The sequence below is a fragment of the Hyaloscypha bicolor genome (assembly GCF_002865645.1).
Source record: "Hyaloscypha bicolor E unplaced genomic scaffold K444scaffold_142, whole genome shotgun sequence".
Taxonomy (NCBI): domain Eukaryota; kingdom Fungi; phylum Ascomycota; class Leotiomycetes; order Helotiales; family Hyaloscyphaceae; genus Hyaloscypha; species Hyaloscypha bicolor.
The window spans coordinates 537926-555414 of record NW_020194644.1 but is presented as its reverse complement, the minus strand read 5'-3'; the positions used below and the strand labels follow the sequence as shown (position 1 = coordinate 555414).

Here is a 17489-nt window from a genome sequence, read left to right as displayed (position 1 = left end):
ATAAATATAATATAAATAAATAAATTAAATATAGATATAAATTAAAAATACAAAATAAAAGAATATATATAAATATTTAAAATATTTAAGGAATTTGAGGGATTTAGTATTAAGCTAAATTAGAAAATTAATATAATTAAAGAAATATATTATCTTTTGCGTTTTTAAAAAGATTCTAATATTAATATAATTATAATTATTAATAATTATATAATCTAAAAGTAATTAAAAGTAATAAAATATAAATAATAAATAATAGTTATATAATCTTATATTATATAAATAATCTAATTAGTAATTAGTTTTTATTAGGCTTAATAAATTTAGAAATTATATATTAATACTATAATATTATTATTCTTACTTCTAAATAATTAATTACTTTATTAACTTTATATATTAAATATTTTATATATATTATATAATAATATTATTTAAATTCTTTATAAAATTAAGAAATAAATAAGCTTTAAATTATATTATAAATATAAAATCTAGGGCTTAGAAAATATAATTAAACTATTTTTATTTTAATAATTTAAAGCTAAAGAAAAGAAAAGATAAGAATTTTAAAGAAGCCTTATATTTAAATAATTATAAATTATATATAAATTTATATATTTATTAAACAAAGTTATAATATATAATCTTAACTTTACTTTTTAATTTTAATTTTATAAATTTAGCTAATTCTAGTTTAATTTCTATTAATATTATTTATTATAATAATTATAATAATAAGTTTATATAAATATTAATTTTATATAAAATTAAAAGCTTGTAAATATAATAGAGATTTAAGTATTATAATTAATTTTAATATAAAGAGTTATTTTTTGTTAAAAAAAACTAATTATTTAACTTTTATTTAATAAAAAATAATTTTATATAAGTTAAAAATATTAAACTCTAATAAAGAATTTTTAATTCTAGTAAAAATAATTATAATAGAATTAAAGTTAATTAATTCGAAGTTTTAAACTATTATATAAGTAGTATTTTACTAAAATAATTATAATACTTATTTAATATTAAAATAAAGTTTAATTATAGTATTTTTTTTGGGAAAAGCTCTAGCTTTCTTAAAACTTTAGAAATTATATTCTTATTTAAAAGTAAATTATAAAATATTTAGCTAAGTTAATAAGATTATTTAAATATAATTATATAATTAAAACTAGCTTTTATTCGAAAGCTTTATATATTTCAAAGATATAATAATATTAATAAAGTTTAAATTACTTAATTTATATTATTTAAATATTATATAATTATTTTCTATTTAATAATTTATAATAAGAGCTTAAAGGCTTTTTAGAATATGAATTAGTTTCTATAAAAACTTAATATAATATTAAGTAATAATATTATATCTTGAATTAAAATAAGATATTTATTAAATTATTATTATAAAAGTTCTAATTAAAAGTTAATATTATCCCGAGTAAACTATTAAAGTATAGAAAGAAAAAAAGAATATATCTTTATTTAGTAAACTTTTAGAAGTTAATAATAAATATCTAGTAATATTATAATAATATTATATATCGGATTAAATCTAAAGCTCAGATAAATATAAAAGCTTATACTATATTCGAATAACTAGTATTATTATTATTACTTTACTATTTAAATATTTATTTACTTATAATTTAGTTAATTATTAAATTTAATACCTTAAGTAAGTTATATAGCTATATACTTTAAAATTTCTATATATCTAGCCTTTTTTATAAAGGCAAAATATTATTAAATAACTAATTTAAAGACTTGCCTAATATCCTTATTTGTTTTTATTAAATTTTTAATATAGCCTATAATACTAATTCTTTTAATTATTAGAAAGCCCTAATTATATATTACTAGTTTTTATAAGGTTCTATATAGCTTCTTAATTATATTTATAATATATTAAAGATTCTTTATTATTTCTACTAATATATATAAAAGGCTATAATTAAAATATAGAATTTTAAAAGACTATTATATTATATAATTAATTTAATAAAGCTAATAAAATATTTTATTTATTATATCCTGAACTTTATTTAATAAATTAGAAGAATCTATTATAAAACTAATTATAATAATATAAATATTTAGATATAATAGTAAATATAGCCTATTATAATTTACTTGCCCTATAATATCTTATAGAATAAGTTTTATATAAATACTATTAATTTTAATATCCGTAATATAATTATTAAATACTATTAGTATATATATCTTAAGGAAACTACTTTTAGAAAAGATTATTAGAATATAAAATATTAGATAATATTAGTAAGATATTTATAAATCTTATTAAGACATTTTTTTATATTAGATAAGCTTTTAGATAAGCTAAGATAATCCGCTAATTTTAATAAATCTTTTCCTAATTTTATAGCTTCTAATTTCTATTCTTTATTAAGCTTATTTAAGAATATACCCAGATTATAAATAATAAGAAAATATAAGAGTAATTCCAAAATCTTATTTTATATATATATACCAAATCGGGTTATAATATACTTATAACTAAGTTTCTTTAGAATATTAAGCTTTTATTTAATATTCTTAATTTTTATATATCGGATATAATAGATCTGCTTTTATATTACTAATATTTCTTAATATATTACCTTATATATATCTATAAAGAATTTTTAACTTAAGAATTCTCTTTATTCTAATAATATAGCTTTGCCCTATATAAACTCAATATATTAGTTTTTACTAAACTAATTTCCCGAAATATCTAACTTAATAAATATTATTAATATTATAGGAAAAGTATTATAATTACTATTATATTCGAATTTATAAGAAGTTATAATAGGTAGTAATTTAATATCCAAAAGCCTAAATTAAGAATAATTATTATAATTAATATAAGAAAAGAATAAAGTAAAATAAGGTAATAAACCCTATTTATATTTTACTCAAATATATTTCTTATTACTTATACTTTACTATTAGTATAGCTATTTCTCTGAGAGTTACGTATATAGTTACAGGATACAGGATACGGGATATAGGTAATAAGTAATGAGATATAAGTAATAGAATATGAGATACGAGATATAGTTATATAACCTTATATTCTATTAGTAACTTGACTAGTAAACTAGACTTCTTTAGGCTTAGCAGATTTAGGAATTATATATTAATACTATAATACTATAATCCCTACTTCTAAAGAATAACTTTACTAATCTTATATAAATTAGTATTCTATAACTATATAATAGTATTATATATTTCTAGTAAACTAATACTAATTAGTTAGTACTTACAAATTAGAAAGAATTAAGCTATACTTGCCTAAGATTCGGTTATTTAGGGGCAAAGCTATTATTCTAGTTAAAGAGGAAATAACTATTAATTCTATTACCTGTAATTCGGTTATATAGGCAGGAAAGATATTTAATCTTACTAAGGCCTGATTATACTATATTAAAGAGAGAAATATCTATTAGTTCTATTACCTATAATTCGGTTATATAGGCAGGAAGGGCACTTAATCTTGCCAAGTACTAAAACGGTTAGCTATTTAACTATCCTATTCTATTCCTATTTAACTCCTATAAAAGCCTCTTAAAAACCACTTTTTTTTAAATCCCTGGGGCTCTTAAGCTTCAGAACCATTAAGTTCTTCCGGAATCTCGATATTTCATTTCTTAAATTTCACTTTCTAAATTTCTTATTATAGACGAAATTTTTATCTTAAATATAATACCTACTATAAATTATTTATCTTATAAACTATTTTTCTTTTTATAAACCTATTCTCTTTATAAACTATTATACTTTAAACTAGGTATAAGCCTATAAAATATATAATAGCAGAATATATTATAATAGATAATTTCTTTATTAGATCTATTTAATCCGATTACTTTATAGATAATAATAATTTCAAGAAATTAGTAAGAAAATAGAGATATGAAATTAACCTAAACTTTACTAAGGCAGACAAGATAACTAAGTTCTTAGATATTAAGCTATTTTAATATATTCTCTATAAAATAGTTAATAATAATCTTTAGAAGCTATTTAGATATAACTTTAAGAACTTTACTTATTAAGGAAACTTTAATAAATTCGAACTTCCGGAAATACTATACCTATATAAGACTCTTTAGTATAATAGTATATTTATATAATAGAATAATAGTACTAATACTATTATAAATATTCTATATACTATTATAAAGAAGAATAAATAATATATATAGTTAAATAAGAATATATTAGTAGCTAGACTAGACCTTATTAAGGAACTAATCCTATTAGGCTTTATTACTTTTATAAAAAACAAGTACCTAGAACCTATTATTTTTAATATTTCTATATTATTATTACTTTTTTTATTACTATATCCTATATCTCTACCAGATTTATATACTAGTATAGAAGCTCTAGGAGTAAATAATATACTCCTACTATTACTATTATTATAATTATATCCGAATAACTTCTAATTCTCTTTAATTATAAGACTTATTAGGGAAGTTACTAAGATCTATATAAAAGAATAAAAGTATAATAAATCTAATAGTAATTTTAATTATAAACTCACTATTTTCCTTAATATCTACTAATATATAAAGCTTTTATAAGAGGCACTAATGCGAGCTTTTTCTACTATACTAAAGAAACTAGCTTAAGACTATTTCTATAGTAACTAGCTCTTTTAATATATATATAAAGAGGCTTATATTAATATTTATAGCTTCTTTAAAGGCCCTGAATTCAAATATCGAAATTTAGACAAGTAGAATACTACTATATTAGCTTCTATAATAGCTAAATTTCCGGAAAAGACAATATTTAAGACTATTTAACTACTAATTAATAAACTATATAACTATAGTATAATCTTATATCTAACTTATAAAATACTAAATTCCTTTATAATAAGATTATTATCTCTAACTAAGGCTTCCGGATATATAAATATATAATCTCAGATTTTCCTATAAATCTCGGCTAGCTTATTAATAAACTCTAGTTATTTATTACTATATATAAAAGTAAATAATAAGCTAATCCCGAAATCTTTTTTACTAATTAATAATATTATTTTTAGAATCCTCTAAGCTATTATTTCTCCGGAAATTATTAATACGGACCTAGCTATAACTTCGGAACCTATAATAACTACTTTAAGCCCTGTAATTATAATAATTATATCCCAAAATTATATTTTATATATAAGAAACCCGAATACTACTTATAAAAGCATATACTAGAGAAATAAAAAGCTAAAAAGACTTAATTTAGGAATAGAAATATCTATTAGTTCAGATCCCGAAATACCCGTAACTTTAATAAACGTTTTAGTAGTACTTATATATAGTATATTACTAAAGCCAAAGGCAAAAAGGATAATAAGAGTAGTAAGAACAAACTAGTAAATAATACTTTTAAGGCTTTATTAGCAGAAATAAATAAAGAAGAGAAATACTACCCAGATTCCTATTTTACTTTAGTTAAGAGCTTTTTAGCCGCTCCTACCGCTCCTATTCTACTAATAACTATAGCTAATACCCTTATAAATAATCTTATTTCTCTTTCTCTTATATACTAGATAATAGGCAAAAACTATATTTTGGAGTCTATTAAATCCTTAATAAAAGACGCCCAGACTTTTATAGTTAATAGTATATTAAGATATAATACTTATTGCTTTTATAGAGTTATAATTAATACCGGAGCCTCTAGATACTTAACTACTAGTTCTAACTAATTCCAAGCTCTCTAGTAAACTAATAATAGTATTAAACTTAATAAAACTACTAAAGATTAAGTTAATATCTAGTTTAGTATTAGATCTATATCTTCTATTAGATCTATAATAGTAAGTATACTAATTAGGCAAGTATAATTCTATATTATATCTTTAAAGACTTTATTTTTACTTAGCTTAGCTAATATAGACAAGCTAGGGGTCTATTTTAATAATCTTACTAATTATCTTATTATTTCTACTAGAAAATATATACCTATAATATAATATTTCAGATACTTTTTCCTGCTTTAGAATACTATACTATAAAGCTTTATTTCCGAATTCTTTACTTATAACTCCTACTTTCTTATAGAAATCAAATTATAATATTTATACTATTATTTTAGTTATTTATCTATTAGTAAGCTCCGAAATATACTAGAATAAGCAGGCTATAATATTAATATAGAAGCCCTTAAGTATCTTATAAAATACTATAAGTAATACCAGAAATACAGCTAATTACCCGGATAATTTAAGTTTAACCTAAGAAATAATATTAGCTTTAATTATTCTATTATTATTAATATTTTCTATATTTCCGGTAAGCCTATACTTTATATTATTAATAAAGGTACTTAATATTAAGCCGGCTAATAGCTCTAGAATATTAGTATAATATATATTTGGAATATATTTAAGTAATACTAGATTAATAACTATTTAGGCCTTCCTAATTAGATTATAGCAAATACCAGAAAGCAGTTTACTAGTAAGGAGTTTGCTTAGCTTATAAATACTATAGGAACCAAGGTTAAGATTATTCCTATAGAAGCTTATAATTCTATCGGAATTATAGAATACTACTATAGCCTAATCTAATATACTTACCTTATTATTATGGCCAAAATTAACGGAATTAATAAGGATACCGTATTTTAAATAGCTTTTAAGGCTATTAATAACTCTATAGGACCTGACGGCATTATCCTAACTCTTTTGGTTTATGGTACTTTATCTCGAATAACCGAATATAATACCCTATTACTTACTATATTATAGTAATCGGCGGTACTTAAGAAGGTAATAGTGGAAATTCAGAAGCTTTAAGCTAGATATTAAATTACAAATGCTTTAAATACCTGAAATAGTCCTAGTATTACTAATATCTATAAACTATTCCTAAATTTAAATATTTTCGTTTAGTATAAAAAAAATACTAGTTAACTTAGTAGTTAGAATAGACTATATAAGCTAGTAGCTATTAATGAGAAGAACTATATACTAGCTTTATTATATAGTAATACTATTTTCCGTTCGACCTTTATAAAGCCCTTTTATATAGGGAATATTAAGGTTATTACTAATGGCCCTAAACCTGAACCTATTTCCGAACCTAATAGTAAGGCCAAAGGTAATACGGGTATGATTCCTCCTACTATTCTACTAAAGTATAGTAGAGGACGCCTTTATAAGACCCCGGATATTACGGTATTCCTATAGAATAATAAACTATACGAGAATTCCCGTTAAGTTAAAGTTACTGGCCTTTTGGAAAAGGATATATTTAAGGTTACTTCTAGATCTCAGGTACTAAAAGAGATATATATCTTTAACTTCCGGTTTATTAATAAGATCAAGAATAAGGATATAGAAAAAGAGCTTAAGAAGTCGAAACTAGTTATCTAAGCTTATAATAATAGTAAGAAATATATAGTATTAATATAATTACTTACTATCTAATATATTAGCCAGAGAATTATCCTTAGTATTACTACTATAATAACAAATACTATAGAATTATATTTATATAATATCTCATAAGCTTATATCTAATTAATAATCTTATTTAATTATAATTTCTATATTAACTTACCTTACAAGCTTACTAGAAAGCTGAATCTAAAGAATAATTCTATTCTAAAGGTTATAAAACTACTATATAGCATACCGGAAGCTAGGAACTACTAGTTCAAAACTTATTATTCCTACTATATTAATAAGCTCTCTATAGAATAGTCGACTTATAACTCTTGCCTACTCTATAGCAAGTAACCCTTCGGAATTATTAGCCTTTAAATTAATAATACCCTGTTTATTAGAACTAATAATTTTATAAAGGCAAAATAACTAAAGCTTTATAAGGCTAAGTTCTTGGCTAAGGAATATAAATCTCTTATTTTTAACTATAATCTCAAATTTAATAGAGGTATTATCTATATAAATACTACTGGAATTACTTTTATATAGAAATACTAGTATAAGAACCTCCAAACCATTTCTATAAAAAATACTACTATTATAAGTAATAGGGGTACTATTCGTTAAAATCTCTCTATTAAGAACTAATATATTACCTAATATATAAGAGAAGTATATATTATATTAGTCTATTAACCAGAAGCTTTATATAACCTATTAATTACCGCTTAAGCTATTAAACCCTTGGAAACTAATATAAAGGTACTTAATAAGCGTATTTAATAGCAAATTGAGAATATTACTAAAGAACTAAAATTTATAAAGCTAGCAAAAAAGTTCTTATATTTAATCGTTTTTACGAATACTTTATTTATAAATAATAGAGATCTTTTCTCCTAAATCGAATATATTCTAGTTCTAATAAATAGAACTAGATATACTAATATTATTTACTAGTTCTTTACTAAATACAAGAGAGTTACTAGAAGCGTTCTAGCTTCGGAACTCTATAGTATGGCTTACGGTTTTAATATAGGCGCTTTAGTTAAATTTATAATTAATAAAGTACTAGAAATGGAACTACTACTAGTCGTCTATATAAATTCAAAGTTATTATATAAATGCCTTGTCAAATTAGGTACTACTCGAGAGAAATACCTAATAATTAATATAATATACCTCTGCCAGGTATATAAATAATAAGAAATCGCAGAAGTTAAGTAAATTAAGAGAAAATCGAATCCTGCTAATTTTATAACGAAATTAAAGCTAATAAATGCCCTCAAGTACCTAATTAATATGAATACTATATAATTAGATATAGAGAAATAGATTAAGTATGAATAGAACGGAAAATAGATATATAGAATAGAAGAATATTATAAAAGGGGAAGTTATATATAAAAGGCTATGGCCTTTAGTATATAATCAAAACCTCAGAAGTAATATAGATATATAGAATGTTTGGGAAATCTGGTACTAGGCCGGATTAGGGAATTTGTATATAATTAGAGAGAGATACTATTTTTTGTATTTTTGGAGAATTTCTAGTATTAGTATAGCTATTTCTCTGGGAGTTATGTATATAGTTACGGGATACGGGATACGGGATATAGGTAATAGGTAATGAGATATAGGTAATGGGATATGGGATACGGGATATAGTTATGTGACCTCGCGTCCTATTAGTAACTCGACTAGTAGACTAGACCCCTTTAGGCTTAGCAGATTTAGGGATCGCATATTAATACCATAATACTATAATCCCTACTTCTAAAGAATAACTTTACTAACCTTATATAAATTAGTATTCTATAACTATATAACGGTACTATGTATTCCTGGTAAACTAATATTTACTTAATACTTTACTTAATTATATTAGATTATTTTAGAATAATTAAGTAATATATATATAATATTTCATGTAATAAACTAGCCTAATTTAATAAGGCTTTAGAGTAGCCTAGGTCTAGCTCTAATATATTATCTAATTAAGTAATAATAAGATTTAATAAATAAAGTAAAACTTAATAATATCTCTGGGCTTTCTTAATTACTAGAAAGAGATTTCTTTTTTAAAGTGCCCTTATTATACCTAAACTATATAATAGATCTAATAAAAGTACTTTTAAAATAATATTTTAATTAAAAAGCCAGGAATTATTTAAAAACAAATTAGAAAAAGAAAAAAAGCAAGAAAAAAAAAAGAAATTCTAATATAAAATATTAGTTTTTTATAAAAGAAAAGTAATATTTAAATAACCTTATATAAGTTCTAACTTAGCTTATATAATACTATTTAATATATATTTTATTTATTTATTAATAATTAAATAAATATTAATTTATTAGATTTATATAACTTATATATAATTACTTTTAAATAACTCTAAAGTAATACTTTATTTTACTTTATTCAAGTATTATATTATACTATTTAAATTCTATTTTACTTTATTTAAAACTACTTTAGAATAGCTTAAATAACTTAAATAGTTTTTTTTATACTAATTATAATTCGGGAAAAGAAGAAATAAATTAGCTTTATTTAGTTTCTATAAAGAATAATATATTTATAAAAGAAGCTATAAATATTACTATATTTTTATAAAATAGTAATTATTTAAAATAATATTTCTCTAACTTCTTATATAAGATAACTTTTTTTTTTAACTTTAGTTTATTTCCGGAAAACTTTTTTTAACTATTTTCATTTCTCTTATTTTCTTTTAAATAAGGAATTTATTATAGTATTAATAGAAATATTATTTATTAATTTTAAAACCTAAAGTATTAGTAATTCTAATATAATTTTCTTTAAAATAAAGCAATTACTTAGATTTTCTAAATATAATTTACTTGCTTTTATATATAAATTCCGGCTAGCTAATTATATTATTTCTTTTTTACTTAATAAACTAGATATTTCTTATTACTTTTTAAATATTTTTAAATTAAATATTCAAGTTATAATTAAATTAAACTATTAATATTTATTAATATTTAAAATAAAAACCTTTTTAAACTAAATTTATATAAGTCTTTATATTATCTTTTATTAAATTAATAAATATATTTGTAATTTATAAGCCATTTTATTAATAAGTAATAAAACTAAAAAATATAAATATGTTTTAAATTAATATTAATATTTTTATTTTTATTATAATACTTATAATAAATTTGCTTTCTTAATTCCGAATTTATATAAGTAATATTAACTTAAGTAATATTTTCTAATTATATTTACTAAAACTATTCTTTTTTAAAATATAATTATTTGGCTTCTTTATTATAGCTCTTATAATATTCTTTATATCTTTTATTATAATCTTTAATATAATTATCTCGAAAACTCGAATTATATTTACTAAGCTATTAATACTATTATTTTTATTATAATTAGCTAGCTTATATAAATAAGCTATAAATATTTTTCTGAATTAAAATAATAATTATACTAAGTTCTTTTTATGAGTTCTTTTAAGTTATTATATTAATAAATAGTTTCTTTAAGCCTTTTATTAACTAATTAATATTATTTTCTTTAAGTTTATTACTTTTAAAAGGTTTTATATAATTAATTCTAAGTTAAGTTCTTTTTTTTTATATTTATAATAATTTTAGAAAATATAATAAAAGAAATTAATAAAAATTAATTATTTCCTAATTTAAGAATTATATTATAAATTATTAGTAATATTAAAACAAGGCTTTTTTTATATTAGTAAAATATTATATTTATTAATAAATATATTTATAAGTTTAGAATTTATATTTTTAAAAATATAACCTTTTATTAAAATAAATAATTCTCTTATAAATTTTTAGTATTAAATAATTTTATTTATTTATTTATTCTTTAATAACTTCTTTAATACTTTATTAATTATATTAATATAAGACTTAAAAGAAGCTTTTTTATTCTAGGCTTATATAATAATTTAATTAAAAAAGTTATAGCTAATTTTAAGTATTTCTTTGGTTATATTTTCGGAATTTTATTAGTAAGACTTTAAAAAACTTGGTTTTTTAATAATTTTCTAAGTTATTAATATAATATTTTAGTATAGATTTAATCTAATTCTTATAAATAAAAGAAATATAATAAATAATTCTTTTTCTTTTAGTATTATTAGAAATATAATAGTTCTTATATATATTTATATATTACTTTCTTAAAATTATAATATTTTAAAAGCTTTTATAAATAATAAATTCAAATCTAGTATTAGTATATATTTATTTTTAGTTATATTAATTTTAATAATTTCCTTTATAACTAATTATAAAGTTTCTATATTCGAGGTTTTTACTAATAAGGTTTCTAAAAAAAAACAAGTTTCTTATTTAAATGTATTTTTTTAATAAGGAAATCGGGATTTAAAAAAAGCTAATTAATACTAATAAATATAATTTGAATTCAAATTTTAGTATTATTATTACTATTATTATTATTATTACTATTATTATTATTATTATTATTATTATTATTATTATTATTATTATTATTATTATTATTATTATTATTATTATTATTATTATACTAATTTCTCTAAATTCTCTAAAAAAATTTATTTATTTATTTAATAATATTTCTTTTCTTTAAATGCTTTTCTAAATTATTTATATAATTTCTAATTTTATTTTAATTCTTTCCGATTTCTATTTATTATATTACTTGAAATTAAAAATAATATATTTTTATTTTTATAAATTAAAGTCTATTTTTAATTAAGGTTTAACTTATATTATTTTAATATTATTTCTTTTATTTTATTTCCTTTATTTCTTTTTATTATAATAAATGCGAGTATATTATAATATAATTAGATAATAGAAAGCTAAAGGCTTAAATATTTAGTAAATTAAATAAATATAGTTATATAAGCTATTATATAAAACTAATATATAATACTTTTTTTTTATATTAATAGCTATATTTTATAAATAATTTATATTTGAATTAGTAGATATATCAGAAATTAATATAAGCTATAAAAATTAATACTTATATATTCTTAATATTTTAATTTTAAGGTTAAAATATTATAATAACTTTTTTTTCCCAAACTTACTAAGCTTATAATTTGCTTTATAAAAAACCCTCAAAACTTTATAAAAGTATTTTTTTAATTACGAGTTCGATTTTCCTTATATTACTTATTATAAAATATATATAAACGAAATTATAATAAAAAACTTATATAAAATATATTAAAGTATAAAGTATAATTTAATAATTTAATAATAGAAATAAAAATATATATAATAAAGTATAAATAATATATAATTATAAAAAGCTTCAATTAATTAATATAAAAAATAATTTGTTATTTAGAATTATAAAAACAAACTAGTTTTTTATATAATTTCCTTAAGTTATATATTTAAGGCCCTAGCCTTTATTATATAACTAAAACCTTAAAACTACTAAAATAACGCGATTTTTATAAAGTATAATTTACTATATTATATTATTTAATTACTTTTACTTTTTAATTAATTAATTACTCTTAGCTCTTATTTACTATAACTTAGCAAAGTACTTTTGGCTATTTAACTATTTTAATTAATTTGGCTAATTAATTACTCTTATTCTTTTGGCTATTTAATAGCCCTTCTTATTTTATTAATTAATGGGACTTTTTTACTATGACTTAGTAAAGGAGAGGGTATAGTCGTTGCCCAGAATTTAAACCTTTATTAGGCCAGGTCCTTATGTGGCGACCTTGGCTAGGGAGAGTTAGGGCTGACTAAGCGTGCATGCGTGTGGTGGAGTCGCACGGTGGCACAGTCCAGGCTTGGCAGCACGTGAGTACTTACCCCTGTCACTCGGACGTCAGTTCAATCACGTTGATGGACTGGGGGTATGCAGATGACCACCAAGAGACAACATCCACTTTATAAATGTGCCGTGTACTTTTCAAATAGCCATTAAAGTTCTTTATTATACGAGAGTATTGAAGCTAAAATCAGCAACCGGCGACCGTGACCTCTGGCTTCACCGCTGAAACGCGGGTGCTCTCGGGTTTGGTCCACGGAAACGTTCGTACTAGGAGGTGAAAAGCAATAAGGATGCAAAATGCTTCGGGCCAAGCAGCATCATTTCTGAATACTGCACGTATATTGCATGGCAGATCCTTCAACTGCCTCCAACACATAATAGTTCGGGCAAAGAGGCTCGGATAAGGCAAAGTCTTTTTAGACATCCACGGGTCCAGGGCCGCCTGAGGGTTCGTGGGTAGAGGTGGCACTGTGGTAATTAGTAGTGAAAATGCCAGGTGGCAAAATATCATGATTCTCCCGCACGACAGTTCCGCTTTCTCGGCTCTTCCTGCGATCAACCCGCGCATCCCTCACGACATAGGCGATAATGATCAGAATATTAGACAGCGCAAGTCCGCTGCTCACGTTATATTATTACTTGAGATCGCTGTACGCGTCTGGATACGGGACTTACAAGATCAAGGCTCCCAGGACAGCAATGGCCACGCAATGGTTTAGCAGGTCCACGGTGTTGCCGGCTACCCCGTTGGTACTGTCGCCTCCAGCAGAAAATTCCGCGGCAAATGCTGACACGATTGACACTGGAAAGGACATCTCGCCCACATAGCTCGCCATGCCAGCAAATGATGCCACCCAAAATATCGCGACCATAAGCTCGAGAACGAGTACACCGTACAGATCCCAAAATATGTCTGCAACTCTTTGGAAAGCTTGATCGTAGATTATTGCCGCCAGGGTGAGCAACGACTGGGAGTCAAATCAGTATGGAGCAATCACGACTGCCTTGACTTGGCCTCCATTATTTCCTTTTCACACTTGGAGTCGCAAAAAATGGGGCAATCACGTACAGCAGCTATAACAACGCCCGTGAATGGCGTACCGCCTACCGTTGTGTCCAAGCTCCAGTTCGCCTTCGCGCCTTCGCTGAAGTAGGAGTTGAACTTATACTGGTCTGCGTTCCAGGCACTGATGACAGCACCATCGACGGCGAGAGCGGCGATGGTTAATATGGCTTGCAAAATCCGGCTGACCGTGAGTGCAATAGCCCATTGGCCCATGAGCTTGAGTGTGTGAAGGGATGACATATTGGAGGTGGAAGGGCTACCGGCCCGAAGGTATAACTGGGTAAGGATGCAGTTCCAGATTGAGCTCGACAGTTGCCCGATTATATAAGACAGTGGCAACGAAGAAAAGAAATCACAGGCGGTTTGGTGGTCATCTAATCACTGCAACGACATGGTATGCTTAAGGCAAGTAGCTGCGCAGGATAAGGTTGATGTTGGCTGCATGCAAGCATCTTCTGCAATGATCAGACCACAGGACAAAAGAGCATGAAATGATAGGATCGGAACTTTCCAGAAGACTGAAAACCACACGCCTCAAACAGGACGCCACCTCAACCAACTGACAACTCATTACCTACTCACCGAGAATTCTCTCAAGACCCAACAAGTTCCTTTAGCCGCTGCCTCTCTGCTTCCCGCTTCCTGGCCTTCGGCAATCTGTCGCCATCCCTTTTGGCTGCTGGTTGCCGCATCCAATACTTGCTCTCGTCGAGGCCCCACTTGACCCTCTCCTGTATACTATCGTCATTCTCGAGCCCCCTCTGGTTTGCGATTTTACGTAATTCCTCAAACTGCGCCCTTGCGTCCTTATCTTCGCACATCATAAGTACGACAGTCGCAAAGTCAACGTGGGCCTCAAGAGCTTTACGCGAATTTGCATCCACCCTGTAGTAGTCCTTCATCGCCCGATGCAGGCTCTCCTTGGCCTCGCCCCAGTATTGCCAGCTTCGGTCGTATGGCTTGCGCTGGAACGCAAGGAGCTGCCCTAGCTCGTGAACACACTGGGTGCGATAGCACTTTGCTGGGTCGGCCGGGAGAGCGTCCCAGTTGTCCCGGGCATACCTGTACTCCTCTATCGCTGAGGTCAGCTGACCGCTGTGTTTGAACGCTCGAGCCAGACATAATCGAAGTTCCAGCGCTGTATCACTATTGGGTCCATCGTTCTTCTCCACCCACTTCAATAACAACTGGAAACGGCCGATTGCTCCCTCGTATTGCCCATTGTTGTGGAGAGCCCGGGAATACTTGTCCCAGTAGCATGCCGTCTCTGTGCTGTCGGGCATCGTCTGTCGCCGCCATGCGAAGCCTCGTTGGAACAACAACACGGCCTCACCCCACTGCCCTGCATCATAAGCTACACAAGCACGACGAAGAGAGCGTTCGGCTTCCTCCAGATAAGGGCCGGACGGCGGTTCAGCAGCCTGTCCTGACTGCACGTGGGGGGTCTCTGCAGGCGCCTCAAGAAGGAAGGTTGGAGGTCGGGTGATGTTGTCCGTAGGCTCTGCGTTTGATACTAGCCCATAATCCCGTATATTCTGTGTGATATAGCTGGCGTGAGAACAATTGATTACCGTGTTCTGCAAGAAATCCCCATGGTGGATGTTCCCTTGAATACTACCAGTTGCTAGCAGAAAACTCCGGCCCGACGCTTGGGGATTTGTTACGTGAACTGCGTTTGTCTCGGTTTTCGTGATTGGAGTATTGACTTCCGCGGCTGATGTATTAGCTTCGCACTTGATATCTCGCCTCTTTGGTTCGCTCATTTTGGTAATCTTAGAAAAGGTAACGGCCGGCGGAGAGCGCACGGTTTCCTCGATATATTGTGCAAGGGCAACGAATTTATAGTGAGAGCTCGAGGTGAGAGCTGCGTGAGTGTGGTTAGGATGGACGTCTTGCAAAATTGGGAACTCCGGTTTTGAAAGTATCGACAAATCGCGGACCTAACAAAGTGCGATAAATCCCTCACAATATAGCCCATGCTGCGGGATAGGGCGGACGACAAGTTCACTCGCCAATCGATGATAGCAACGTGTAAAGTGGTGGTACTTGGTGTGGGAGCTTGGCTTGCCAGTCAGTGCCACCAACAGGGTTGCCTAAGGGAGCCTAACACTGCCCATGCACTCCTAATGCTTCGACTCGTTGCCATATAGGTTCTATCCATTGTCGAGACTTCTATTGATTCAAAACTATTCAACCTTCTACACCTCCACTCAAGCCGCTTTGGATTTTGCAAGCTGGGATATTACCGTCCTAGTCATTCGAAAAACAACTTATCCCCTGCCTGAAAACATGGCGACTAGATCCCGTAACGTAAGTTCTACACAAAGATATTCGAGAATGTTTTTTTCAAACTAATAACATTGTTGGCTAAGAGCGAAATACCCATGCCAGCCGCCAGGAGCCCGACTCAGAGTGCTAGTGAAGATAGCAGCACAGGTAGTGTCCCACGCCTCACCGAGTCCACCCGCGTCCATGCACTGATGGTCGGAACATAAAAGGGACTCCTGACTCGCATACTATAACTAATCCCGTTGCACAGCATGCTTCAGTGTTGTTGTGCGGGGATTATAAGACCGGCGCAGACAGAAGTGTTTCCACGGCTGGAGCGACTAGTTTCGATAGAGCACTCTTTCTTGGCGGGAATGTCGGCGGATCGGGGGCACACACACACAACAATCCTCGATCAATGGGTGGATCGATGATGATTCTGGGGACTGTGGGAGGAGGCCTGGTTGTCGAGAGGATCGAGAGAACCTTTCAGTAGTGGTCCTACGGGCAGTGATAAGTCTGTGCATCGCTGTCTCGATAGGGCGTCCATACATGCTAATAGACATATAAATCCGCGAAAACAATCATTATTTTTGCATGTCTGCGCAAACGAGAAATGGACATACAAGCTAAGCTCTACTTCCTTTACTCTTAAAGCTACTACTCGTTAAAAAAGGGGCTGCCCCACGTGCCCCGCAACTAGTCCCAAAGGTGTTAGCGACACAGTTTTAAGGTAAGCAGTATTTACGCACTTTTGTGGCACATATGTCGATTCACGGGTTTGGTTTGAGCTATTGTACAGGCTCGGCAATAATACCTAATTTGGGGTATTAATCCGGATTAATACCAGAATTATAAGGTATTAATATGATTAATACTAGTATTAATACTAAATAAGTTAATTCTAGTATATTTGAGATTCTTGATATTTTTAAGGTTTTAAG

General features: G+C 26.7%; 2 protein-coding genes across 2 annotated transcripts; both read right to left on the bottom strand.

Moving 5' to 3' along the window:
- Window positions 1-14122: 14122 nt before the first annotated feature.
- K444DRAFT_619073 (uncharacterized protein) lies at window positions 14123-14702 on the bottom strand. Its single transcript, XM_024881449.1, has one exon. The coding sequence runs from the start codon at window positions 14515-14517 to the stop codon at window positions 14206-14208; it is 312 nt and encodes a 103-aa protein (XP_024730443.1). The 5' UTR covers window positions 14518-14702; the 3' UTR covers window positions 14123-14205.
- Window positions 14477-16306, bottom strand: K444DRAFT_149588 (uncharacterized protein). Its single transcript, XM_024870595.1, has one exon. The coding sequence runs from the start codon at window positions 16038-16040 to the stop codon at window positions 14871-14873; it is 1170 nt and encodes a 389-aa protein (XP_024730442.1). The 5' UTR covers window positions 16041-16306; the 3' UTR covers window positions 14477-14870.
- Window positions 16307-17489: the final 1183 nt, after the last annotated feature.

What these genes read in the sequence shown, in the direction of transcription:
- K444DRAFT_619073 (XM_024881449.1), bottom strand. Translation starts at nt 14,517, where the DNA reads ATGTCATCCCTTCACACACTCAAGCTCATGGGCCAATGGGCTATTGCA.
- K444DRAFT_149588 (XM_024870595.1), bottom strand. Translation starts at nt 16,040, where the DNA reads ATGAGCGAACCAAAGAGGCGAGATATCAAGTGCGAAGCTAATACATCA.